Source organism: Oncorhynchus tshawytscha, linkage group LG01, assembly GCF_018296145.1.
Source record: "Oncorhynchus tshawytscha isolate Ot180627B linkage group LG01, Otsh_v2.0, whole genome shotgun sequence".
Lineage (NCBI taxonomy): Eukaryota > Metazoa > Chordata > Actinopteri > Salmoniformes > Salmonidae > Oncorhynchus > Oncorhynchus tshawytscha.
The window spans coordinates 38,924,931-38,937,793 of NC_056429.1; the positions used below are offsets into that span (position 1 = coordinate 38,924,931).

The following is a 12,863-nucleotide window of genomic DNA, read 5'->3' on the forward strand; positions in this document are numbered from 1 at the left end:
CTTGGAGTAGCTCAAACTGTGCATGTCATGTCTGCATGAGAAGCCATCTTAACCGACTTAATCTGGCTTCAATGCACTGTTGAGTCTTCACATAAGAATGAATGGTGTCATGTGATCAATGGTTTTGAGTGTACAAAACATTAGGAACCGCGACTCAGACTGACTGTGGTTTATCCAGGTGAAAGCTATTATCCCGTATTGACGTCACCTGTTAAATCCACTTCAATCAGTGTAGATGGAAGGGAGGAGACAGATTAAAGAAGGATTTTTAAGCCTTGAAACAATTGAGACATAGATTGTGTATGTGTGCCATTTAGAGGGTGAATGGGGCAAGACAAAAGACTGAAGTGCCTTTGAACAGGTTATGGTAGTAGGTGCCAGGCACAGCGGTTTGAGTGTGTTAAGAACTGTAACACGGTTTGGTTTTTCACAGTTTGTATGTATGTGTGAATCAAGAATGGTGCACGACCCGAAGGACACCCAGCCAACCTGACACAACTTTGGGAAGCATTGGAGTCAACAGGGGCCAGCATCCCTGTGGAACGCTTTCGACACCTTGTAGAGTCCATACCGCGACGAATTGAGGCTGTTCTGAGGGCAAAATGGGGTGCAACTCAATATTAGGTTGTTGTATTAAGTTAAGTTATATTAAGTTGTTTAATTAAGTTATTCATTAAGTTATATTCATATTAAGTTGTTCCTAATGTTTTGTACACTCAGTCTAAACAGTCATTGGTACACAACAATTAGCTCTAATGAAGTAACATGAGAAACAAGTCTGGAATTCTACCCTTCGTTAACTTAAAGAAAAAACGTTGAACCAAGACATGTCCATTAGATATGGTTATTGCTGGTTATTGCTCACTGTTCTGTAATCATTCTGGAAAGCTAGCTTACGATTAGACACTTAACACGGGTGGAAGGCCAATGGAAAGAGATTGTTAGACACACACACACTCGATTGTATCAGCAAATGGACTTGATCAACTCATATTACGTTGTCTGGGAGGCTGGTGGTTTGTCTAAACAGACCAATACTGTGTGTACCAGAGGAGGCTAATGGCAGGAGCTATACGAGGACAGACTCATTGTAATGGCTGGAATGGAATTATGGAACGGGTATCAAACACATCAAAACATATGGAAACCACAAGTTTGACTCCATTACATTTATTCCATTCCAGCCAAAACAATGAGCCCGTCCTCCTATAGCGCATCCTACCAGCCTCCTCTGTTATGTACAGTATTCAAGCTGATAGTCACTTCTTACCTTCAGTCCCTCTGGGCCAGGTTCGCCAATGTAGCCTTTCCTTCCAGGTCTACCCTGAGAAAATGAAAACAAATACTGTTGATTACAGGGTACTCACGCTTGTTTTGAATCACATCTCATCTATATTCCTGTGCAATAACGAATACATGTGAAACACCTGGAGAAGGGTGGAGGTTGGGGCCAACAGGAAAACATGCACAGTGGTTTATTTATAATGTGATAGGATGGCAGGCTGGAGACACTTACAGTGGGGCCAGGACCGCCAGGAAGGCCAAGGGGCCCCTCATCCCCCTGAAAACACAGTAAAACTGTTAAACACAGTGCAATACATTGCTTACAGCTGGATATGGAGATATGGTAATGTCACTTGGCACTGGCAGTAACACTGGCTGAATAACAATCCCAATTTCTCGTCCCATCTCATCCCATGTGCACAGATCGACCAATGTTCATGCCACATACTGTAGGTCATGCAACGGCCTGTGTGTGTGTGTGTGTGTGTGTGTGTGTCTGTGTGCGTACAACCATCAATCGTTCTGTTCCCTCTATCAAAGTCACCTGGATGTTTCTCTCCATGTTCACTACCCGAAGGAGCATTTGATAAATCCAATGTTAAGCATCCCTGATTTCTGTCTCTACTCCGAACCATGTTCTGCTTTGAAGCATTTTCTCGGATCAGTTTAAGTGAAAGTGAAATTACATCAGTGCCATAGTGATTGAACTACACAGCATTCTTGCCGGGCTATACAATAATACTCTGTGCCAGGAAAGAGAGATAGAGAGAGAGGGCGCGGGACCTCCCAACTCTGTACCACAGTTGAGTTGGATGCCAAAACTAACACTGTACGTACTGTACACACGGCCAAGAATTCTGTTCTTATTTTCCACTACTGCCTGGAAAACTCCCGGGCTTGGCTTGCCTTGTTTTTATTAGCACCCTGTGATGAATCATGACATCATACAGTACAGTGGAACATGCCCTGGGACCACTCCACACAACCTGAGCCTGGCAGCGCAGCCTGAAACTAGTAACGTTTGCCTCAGTACTGGTGGCAGGTTCAAATGCCGAGTATGAACAGACTCCATGAACTCGCATCTGTTTCATAATCAAATGCAAAACACGCTATCTTGATTGAACTCATTTTACGCAAATGATCAGGATTGCTACCTGCTTGTTTAGTTGTGTCTGTGCAGTATTTTTAAAAATCAAAATCTATTACCTCTATTCCTTTTGGCCCTGGTTGTCTCTGTGGCCCTCTGGCACCTTGGAGACCCTGAACCAGAACAGGATATTAGTGAAAACACACACATTAACCCTCATGAGAAGAAAAAAAAACACACTGAGGATTAAGTCTTTTTTGGTGGGATAGAGTTGAGTTGTGAAAACAGTTCATGCCTCTTTTTGATTTGATTTACCTTGGGTCCAGGGGGGCCATTGGGACCTGGCACACCGATGTCTCCAGGAAAACCCTGAGAAAACAAGACAAGAGTACAAAGAAAGAGTTCAAAAGGAGCCACCTAGTTCTTTGACTGACATCATACAGTAAGTCACATGACTGATGTGATCGTGTAAATTTGACGCCGCACCTTTTTTCTAGCACAACACACCTGAACTCCTGAACACACCTACATGTATACAATTACTTTATATTCCATTCTATAACATCATCATTTCTGTATGTCTGCGTACAGAAAGAGAGTGTAGGATTTCCACATATTTTATTTATTTATTACACCTTTATTTAACCAGGTAGGCTAGCTGAGAATAAGTTCGACATTGGCCAAGATAAAGCAAAGCAGTTCGACACATACAACAACACAGAGTTACACATGGATAAAACAAACATACAGTCAATAATACAGTAGAAAAAGTCTATATACAGTGTGTGCAAATGAAGTAGGATAAGGCAACAAATAGGCCATGGTGGCGAAGTAATTACAATATAGCAATTAAACACTGGAATGGTAGATGTGCAGAAGATGAATGTGCAAGTAGAGATACTGGGGTGCAGAGAAGCAAGATCAATAAATAAATACAGTATGGGGATGAGGTAGTTGGATGGGATTTTTACAGATGGGCTATGTACAGGTGCAGTGATCTGTGAGCTGCTCTGACAGCTGGTGCTTAAAGCTAGTGAGGGGGGTATGAGTCTCCAGCTTCACATAGCGTGACTACATGCATGTGCATTGCCATTTGTGGCAGGATAAGGGTCATGGGAGAGGGATGCATTTGGATCCACTGACCCTCTTTTTTTAAATAGACTACTTAATTTATGGATTCTCAATTATAAGAACAGAGAGCACACAGCCACTTTGTAAGCCACAGTTGGTAACAGTAATAAATACGTATTTATAGAGAGTCAGGGCTTAACTGACTTATCGGAACATGCTGTAAAGGAGGTGATGGATAGCGATGTTGGGTGAAGACTGTCAAACACACCTGCCTCAGTACGGCATGGCTGGCTCAGTTAAAACATGTGGGGGAGCGGTGGGGGGAGAGTTGATGGAGGAGAGGGGGAGAGGCAGTAATGGATGGAGACCCATCAGATTTACAGGTGTGGCATTTTAATAGGGTTAAATGGAGTGAACCTTTCTGGACTCTTTGATCTTGACGAGGCAACAAACAGTGAAACACAACGGCCCATAAAGTAGAGTTCTAACGTTTCTAGGATGGACAATAAAAAAAGTGAGCCATTGTTGGATTCAGTTTGATAAAAACACGTGTTTCACATGACATGCACACATCAAGATGGATCTGTTTATTCCCTTCCCTTCCTAATCTCCTCTCTGTTAGATATGCTAGACAGAGTAAATCCAAACCAATGTGACACAGGGAATAAGGAAAGCTTACTTGACCTATTTCTGTAATGGATTTAAGGAGTGCTACAACTGTATTTCTCAGATGGTTCAGTTCAGCGAGTGTATCCTGTCCTCCCAGGTTGGACTCTGTCCTCCAAGTTCAATACTATGTCTTATCTGTTTGCTTATCTGGGTCGTTCCACGAAATGAGTGCTTTTTTGCATCCATTTAATATTTTAAGTAGAAATTGTGCACCAATGATGAATTTTAAAAGCCTATATTAAATAGTGTCCTTTAATATAGACCACATGGAGAATTTAATCAATCAGATTTTTTTTATTTGAAAGAAACTTTCTAAAGTGTAAAATTCATAATTTTGACATGTCCCTCCATGCACCCTCTGTGACTTCTACAAAGATTTTAAGCAACTTAACCCCAACATTTCTCCAAGTTTTTTTCCATCATTGTAAAGCCCTAGTTATTTAGTTGTTTTGACATTTCTGAAGTCATTTCTGAAGATTATTATTTATTTCATGTGATTAAGTGAGTCATTTACGTCTGCCAACCTTGTTTGCCCGAGCACTTGGATGTTTATTGGGACGAATCTCTCTGGGCCAAGTCAAAAGGGCTCCAGAGTGGTGCAGCGGTCTAAGGCACTGCATCTCAGCGCAAGAGTCATCGCTAAAGACCCTGGTTTGAATCCAGGCTGTATCACATCCAGCTGTGATTGGGAATCCCATAGGGCGGTGCATAATTGGCCCAGCGTCGTCCGGGTTTGGCCGGGGTAGGCCGTCATTGTAAATAAGAATTTGTTCTTAACTGACTTGCCTAGTTAAATAAAGGTAAAAAAAAACATTTGACTATACTTATACAAATTTATGAAAACAAAAATGTGCCCTTTGGACTTCAGGTTCCTGAGTGGCGCAGCAGTCCAAGGCACAACATTGCAGTGCTGGAGGTGTCACTACAGATCCTGGTTTGATCCTGGGCTGTATCACAACTGGCCGTAATCTGGAGTCCCCATAGGGCAGCGCACAATTGGTCCGGGGTAGTCCGCCATTGTAATTAAGATTTTGTTCTTCACTGACCTGCCTAGTTAAATAAAAAATGTAAAGTGTCAATCTGCAGTTGCTACATATATTTTTAGACTCATAAATGAATGATATGAACCCATTGATTATTGAAGAATATAACTTACCTTATAAGCTCAATTCAACTGCCGTACCCCATCAGAAACCAAAATATGAACTTGTTTTACTCCAATGTGTTTAAACAAAGTCAATGGAAACAAACCCCATACGGTTTAAACTATTTTCATATCATGGACGGTCATTCCTTGCATCCATAGCTCTGTCATTTACTTTGAGAGGGGTTACATTTCTCTAGCCACATCCCTCAGCTTTTTTACCAAAACAGAGCCAGGGAATTAACTTTGTTATTGTTTGAATTGCTGATTGCCGCCTTAAGGTTAGGGTTAGGCATAAGGTTAGTGTGTGCTTAAGGTTAGGATTGTGTTTAAAATGAGATTTTATGACTTTGTGGCTGTGCCAGCTAGTGAATACCCTGCAGCGCTGCCTCCAGTACATGAGCCATTCCAATAAATGCCAACCTGGGTTAAGTGAACTGAACTCTCATTTTAATATGGTGAAACTTTTTCCTTTTCAAATATTTATTTCAAAAGAAACATTGAACATCTACTCGACAAATGACAGTGTAAAAGTAGGTGAGCTGGTTCTACTCTTTTTGGCAATTTTCTGGTGTTTTGTGGTGTTCTTTTTTTTGTTGGTGAAGCTTGCATTCAATTGCCACTCCATGTTGCACATAAGCTTCCATTCCCCCTATCACGAGGGGATTTACAGCTGATTTAAGTTGAAATTGTCAAACCTGTTACGGTCAACCCTGTTACTTAATAGGCACTTACCATAGTCATTATTTTTATTTAACCTCTTGGGATGGGAAATTTTAAACAATAGATGGGTTGTTCCATCAATTCAGTGCCTTTTGAGAAGTATAAAATGTTTGAATTCACCTAATTTTTACATTCAGTCATAAAGAGCACATGTTAAACTTGGGTGGCGTATTGCTGCCTTGAATTCTAAATAAATCACTAACAGTGTCACCAGCAAAGCACCCCCACACCATCACACCTCCTCCTCCATGCTTCACGGTGGGAACCACACATGCGGAGATCATCTGTTCACCTACTCTGCCTCTCACATTGCCCATGTTTCTTGGCCTAAGCAAGTCTCTTCTTCTTATTGGTGTCCTTTAGTAATGGTTTATTTGCAGCAATTTGACCGTAAAGGTCTGATTCACGCAGCCTCCTCTGAACAGTTGATGTTTTGATGTGTCTGTTACTTGAACTCTGTGGAGCATTTATTTGGGCAGAAATTTCCGAGGCTGGTAACTAATGAACTTATCCTCTGCAGCAAAGGTAACTCTGGGTCTTCCTTTCCTGTGGTGGTCCTCACGAGAGCAAGTTTCATCGTTGTGCTAGATGGGTTTTGCGACTGCACTTGAAGAAACTTTCAAAGTTCTTGAAATTGTCTGGATTGACTGACCTTTATGTCTTAAAGTAATGATGGACTGTCATTTCTCTTTGCTTATTTGAGCTGTGCTTGCCATAATATGGACTTGGTCTTTTACCAAATAGGGCTATCTTCAGCATACCACCCCTGCCTTGTCACAACACAACTGATTTGCTTAAATGCATTAAGAAGGAAGGACATTTCTCAAATGAACTTTTAACAAGGCACACCTGTTAATTGAAATGCATTCCAGGTGACTACCTCATGAAGCTGGTTGAGATAATGCCAAGAGTGCTCAACGCTGTCATCAAGGAAATGGGTGGCTACTTTGAAGAATCTCAAATATAAAATATATTTAGATTTGTTTAACACTTTTTTTGGTTACTAAATGATTCCGTGTGTGTTTTTTCCCCAGTTTTTATGTCTCCACTATTATTCTACAGTGTAGAAAATAGTAAAAATAAAGAAAAACCCTTGAATGAGTTGGTGTTTCCAAACTTTTGACTGGTACGGTAGATATCATTAAAAAATCACTACACTGGACCTGTGCCCATCGCTTCTACACACTGTCTTATCTGTGTGTGTGCCGACGTAACTGTCTTTGTGTATGTTCAGCTGACACAACCTGGGAGCAACCATAGTGATAGACGCCAAACAAAGGCACTATCAGGCAATAACTAGAGTTAATATGGACCTGTGCCCAAGTTGCTTTTACACACAGTCTAATTAGAGAGTAAAGACACAGAGCGAGACGTGGGGCTGGTAGGGTTTTATGGTGTTCGTGTAGTTATAGTGTTTTATGGTCATGTTTGTGTTTAGACTGGAGGATCAGTGACTTCCATCCTGTCCCATTGTATTTTTCCCAGTGTTTTCCCATCTGTTTACAACCTTTCCTCTGGACAGAACACAGGTAATAGAGCAGGGGCCGTTTCTCTGTCCCATCTCTGCTGTCTCATCTCTGCCACCAATTTCCCTCTGGGACACTAAAGTTGAAACTGGAACTTGAAACAATCTCATCTCTGACAGGTAATAGGACAGGTGCACGATAAGGTCCCAGCAGAGCAAGAATTTGAACTTGACTAAAACAACACTGTGTAGGAACAGACATTTATATCAGGATGATATGTTTTTATGATTGGTTCAGTTTGCTTGGTTTGCTTGTTTTACCATTTATAGCACTATATGAAAGACGTTTATGATAGAATACTGAGCATTATCAGTAGCTCAATTAGCATGCTACAGACTGTAATATCACACATCTAACAGAGTGCGGCTTTAATGATATCAGTGTTTGTTGTCTTACCTCAGGTCCTGGTGGGCCGGGAGGTCCCTGCGGTCCGATGTCACCCATCTTACCCTGTCAAACAGAGAGACGTGAAAACATGAACACAAATACTGGAAACATCAAAACGTTTTTTTTTTTTTACCTTTACTTAACGAATGCCAAGCAACATTCTCTCTTCTTCTCTTTCACTCTCACACAGACATGCATAATGTATATTTTGCACAAAAACAACATGAGGCATATAAAAGCTTGGCACTCAAAATCTGTTTCTGTGTAGTAAGTCTTCGCCATCACTCTATTTGACAGTTGCCAATGTTTCTGAGAAGGAAGGCACGGTGTGTATTGTTTTGTCAAATATTAATATGGTCTCTCTGTGACGCCACCGTGACCAATGGTGTGTGATTGCGGCCCGCAATTCGGGGCGTTCCTGCATGCGGGTATTCCTGGATCTGCAGTAACACCCCCTCCCCTCGAGCATCCGATTGGTTCCTGCATGTGGCTTGTGTTTATGTGCCACTTTTGATATTCTGCGATTAAAATGTGGGTCAAAAAGGGAAATACAAGTATTATCAGAGGTTTTGTTTGTTTGGTGTTAATTGTTTTGTCAAAACAAATAATCATATGGTCTTGCTGTGATGCCACAGAGGCTGACTGACTGGCGTCTACAGCCCAGGTGGATATGCCAGGGAGGGCAAACACTTGCTCAGGCAGATGTGAAGCGCACACGTAATAGGATGGGAGAGTCTTGGCGGTATATTCACTTAATACTATGCCAAACTGTGCAAGTTTTTAGCTTTCTATGTTAAACATACTAATTCAGTGTAAAAAAAAAAAAAAAACTATGCCAGGACTATAGAACATACTCCCTTGTTGCCTGTCATCGACTCATGCAGGACCCAACAGATGGTCTAAATATGTTGCGTGAATTTGTCATCATCGTTTTCAGGCAGAGAGTTTAAAGTTTCAGACAGTTTTATGGTCTGTCTGTAACAAAGTGAAAGTCTCTAAAAAGGTACAGGGTGTTTACTGGGGTCGTTACATTAATTAAGTGACGCACGCACGCACGCACACACACACACACACACACACACACACACACGTACAGGTGGGCCTGTTTTCCCAAGGAGTCCAGGAGGTCCAGGTAAGCCAGCAGCACCCTGGGGGCACAAACAAACACACAACACTTGTTTATGCTCCTATTCCCTCCATCACTCATTATCTGACTCCCTCTCTTTTACTTTTTTTCTATGTATGTGTGTGTGTGTGTGTGTGTGTGTGTGTGTGTGTGTGTGTGTGTGTGTGTGTGTGTCGCAAGGGACCCAGCATAGTTTAAAATCAATAAACATATTCAGACGGATGGGAAACCTACCTTGTCACCTTGGTAACCAATCTTTCCTGGTTCCCCCCTTAGTCCAGGTTCGCCCTGAATGTTACAGCATCACACAGAGATATAATACAAACAACTTGCTCCTCTCAGAACAGTGTTAACAACACAGGGAGGGACACACTGCTTCCCCATCCATGTTCAGGTGTCTATCTAAACCATCCGATAGGAGATACATCCCACCAAAGTCAAGCAGCAATTAAGATCAAGAGTTTTATTGATGAACTGTATAATCATTAGAAAGGGGGAAACAATCATAGTCAGGGGTACAACAGACCCAGAAAGGGGGAAACAATCATAGTCAGGGGTACAACAGACCCAGAAAGGGGGAAGACATTTAAAAAACACATCTCTATTTCTCAAGTTTATACTGTACCGAGATGTACACTTAGAAAAAAAGGGTTCGCAAAGGGTTATTCGGCTGTCCCCATAGAATAACTTTTTGCTTCTAGGTAGAACCCTTTTGCGTTTCATGTTGAACTCTCTGTGGAAAGGGTTCTACATGTAACCCAAAAGGGTTCTACCTGGAACCAAAACGTTTGTCTTAAAGGGTTCTCCTATGGGGACAGCCAAATAACTCTTAGGCTCTAGGTTCTATACTGCATATCAAATCCTCATTCCTCTCTTCTGTTACTCCCATCCCGTTCCCTTCACTGTGTACTTGAATGTAAAAACACACTCTCCTCATCCACACACTGGGATAGATCATTCACAATAATATAAATATTTAGATCACCTTATCACCTTTCAATCCAGGCAGCCCCGCATTTCCAGTCAGGCCCTAATAGAGAGAAGGAACAGGAGAGGGAGTCCTCAGTGGCAGTCATTTTGAAAAAGAGAACAGAGGACGATACAGAGACTGATAGACGTAGATGCAGAGAGACTGACTTGAAAACGGAAGAGAGGAAGAGAACGGAAAAGAGAGGAGAGGGTGGGTAGTTACCATAGTTCCCACTATGCCAGTCAGTCCTCGCTGTCCCTCAGGTCCTTGGTCTCCCTGTGGAGAGAAGGGGGAGTAGGGTAAGATACAGCACGCATGTGCGCAGCACACACACAAACACACACACTTCATCAAGTGTACAGTATGTATTATACTGGCTCGGATTTACGGCGCAAGACAATGAAGGACATGTTCCACAGGAAACATCCAATACATCCGTTTCCCACTCGCAGCCCATTATTTTGACACATGCGGTCACCGCCTGGGCCTAAACACTACATTCCTGTGAGTCAATGCCTATGATGACTTCCAAGCTGTGCCTGTGCTGACAATAAAGCGTCCGTTCGGAGTTGGGCCGTCCACACGAGCCGACGCATGGCTGGAACATAGCGGACGCACAACTGCAACATCACATCTAACCAGCTGTGCCATGGACAGGGTAGGAGTGACCGGACACTGTGCTGCTAGAAAAGGGTCTGAATTATCATTCTAATCATTGTAATTACACTGACCGAGGGTGTGGGACCGAAGGCCAGCTCTGTAAGTGATTCTATGCGTTCCAGGCCTACTGGCCTACCAGTGTGGCTCGGTTTCCCAATGCTGTGCTTTGAGGGGATTGTCATCAGATCTGGAGAGAAATGCAGCTCCAGCAAACACAGCAGGGACTGATAAAGTACACGCACAAACACACAGGAATGCACACGCGCACGCGCACACACAGATACGGCTCCTCTTCATCAGAGCCAGCCTGTACACTTGGACAGATACCTTTACTTCCTCCTACTTTTAGCCGCTGTCACAGAAACCAGTAAGGCTTCTTCACATTCTAAAACGTGAGAAGTACCGTGGTAAATTATGATTCATGAGGACTTCAGAGAACAGGTACTATAAGAGCAGCTGAGAATGAATAAGTGAATGCAGTTGTAAAACACAGAGTGGTTTGATAAATAATCAGTTGTATTAGGGGCTCCCTGGAGACTTTATTAGAAGAGGTAAGAGCAGCTGAGGATTAATAACTGAAAGCAGTTGTCCTTTGTTCTAATTTTTATTTTACCTTCTTTTAACTAGGCAAGTCAGTTAAGAACAAATTCTTATTTACAATGACAGCCTACCCCGGCCAATGCTGGGCCCACTTGCGAGCCGCCCTATGGGACTCCCAATCACAGCCAGATGGGATGCAGCCTGGATTTAAACCAGGTACTGCAATGACACCTCTTGCACTGAGATGCAGTGTCTTAGACCACTGGGAGCCCCTAATGCAGGGGTGAAATCAATCTATTTAAATAATAGAATGCACAAGGTGCAATTTTGAAATTTGGTAGTGCATCAGCAGTCACTCAATTAGCCCATGTCAGCAAACATTGTTTAGTTTGTTAAGGTAGTCAAGCGGCCAGTTATCTAAACTTGTAGTAAGCATGGTTGAATTACCGACCGGGGTGGGGCCCATTGATCATCAGCTATCATATTAAAAACTGCAAACATTGACCTCCACTCTATGGCAAAATTAGTATAATTGCATGAAATTAGTTATAAAATCGCAAAATCTTCTCTCCGCCCCATGGAAAAATGTGAAGAATTGGGGGTATGGATGTGGGTACGTAGACCCAAGAGGCACTGCGGCCCCTCATGATGAGTTCCGTTTTTTTTGTGAGGCTTCACAAAGCTGCCTTGGCAACGGTTGAGGAAACTCCATCCGGCGAGCATCCAGCGCCCCTCAAAGAGCTTAATGCGATGTCATTAAGGACATGTGGCTTAAAAGCAGAGGTCCATCTGGTCTCAGTATGACTTTGTGTTTGATGCTCAACCTCCCTGGCTAATGGCACGGCGGGATGAAGACAAATCGCACGCACTTCATAAAGAATGCTTTCAACTGAGGGCATATGAAAGTTACGGGCTGAAAACAGACAATTGGCGTAAGGCGATACCCCACCACTCTCCTCTCAGGGCCAACCAATTGATCCAGCGAATCAAACTCCAATATCCCACACACAGCTACAATACGGGGGAACGACAGATAAGATGGACACCACCTGCTGCCTGCGGGAGGGTTTAATCTCCCTCTCTCGCTCCCTGCCCTCTATAGCTCTCTCTCTCTCCCTCCCCTCCTCTACCTCTCCATCTCTCTTTCTCCCTCCCTGCCCTCTATAGCACCCCTGCTCTATAGCTCTCTCTCTCTCTATAGCTCTCTCTCTCTCTCTCTATAGCTCTCTCTCTCTATAGCTCTCTCTCTCTCTCTCTCTCTATAGCTCTCTCTCTCTCTCTCTCTCTCTCTCTCTATAGCTCTCTCTCTCTCTCTCTCTCTCTCTCTCTATAGCTCTCTCTCTCTCTCTCTCTCTCTCTCTCTAGCTCTCTCTCTCTCTCTCTCTATAGCTCTCTCTCTCTCTCTCTCTCTATATCTCTCTCTCTCTCTCTCTCTCTCTCTCTCTCTCTCTCTCTCTCTCTCTCTCTCTCTCTCTCTCTCTCTCTCTAGCTCTCTCTCTCTCTCTCTCTATATCTCTCTCTCTATAGCTCTCTCTCTCTCTCTATAGCTCTCTCTCTCTCTATAGCTCTCTCTCTCTCTATAGCTCTCTCTCTCTCTCTCTCTATAGCTCTCTCTCTCTCTCTCTCTCTATATCTCTCTCTCTCTCTCTCTCTCTATAGCTCTCTCTCTCTCTCTC

At 42.9% G+C, this 12,863-nt stretch overlaps 1 protein-coding gene across 1 annotated transcript in view; it reads right to left on the reverse strand.

Moving 5' to 3' along the window:
• The window catches only part of LOC112250505 (collagen alpha-1(XXIV) chain), a 205,918-nt gene that overhangs the window by 97,612 nt on the left and 95,443 nt on the right, over window positions 1–12,863 (reverse strand). The window contains exons 16-24 of the mRNA XM_042321159.1: window positions 10,210–10,263; window positions 10,003–10,047; window positions 9,252–9,305; window positions 8,986–9,039; window positions 7,901–7,954; window positions 2,687–2,740; window positions 2,491–2,544; window positions 1,517–1,561; window positions 1,271–1,324 (exon numbers count right to left, since the gene is read on the reverse strand). Coding sequence (XP_042177093.1) covers window positions 1,271–1,324; window positions 1,517–1,561; window positions 2,491–2,544; window positions 2,687–2,740; window positions 7,901–7,954; window positions 8,986–9,039; window positions 9,252–9,305; window positions 10,003–10,047; window positions 10,210–10,263 — 468 coding nt within the window. The remainder of the gene's footprint in view (window positions 1–1,270; window positions 1,325–1,516; window positions 1,562–2,490; window positions 2,545–2,686; window positions 2,741–7,900; window positions 7,955–8,985; window positions 9,040–9,251; window positions 9,306–10,002; window positions 10,048–10,209; window positions 10,264–12,863) is intronic.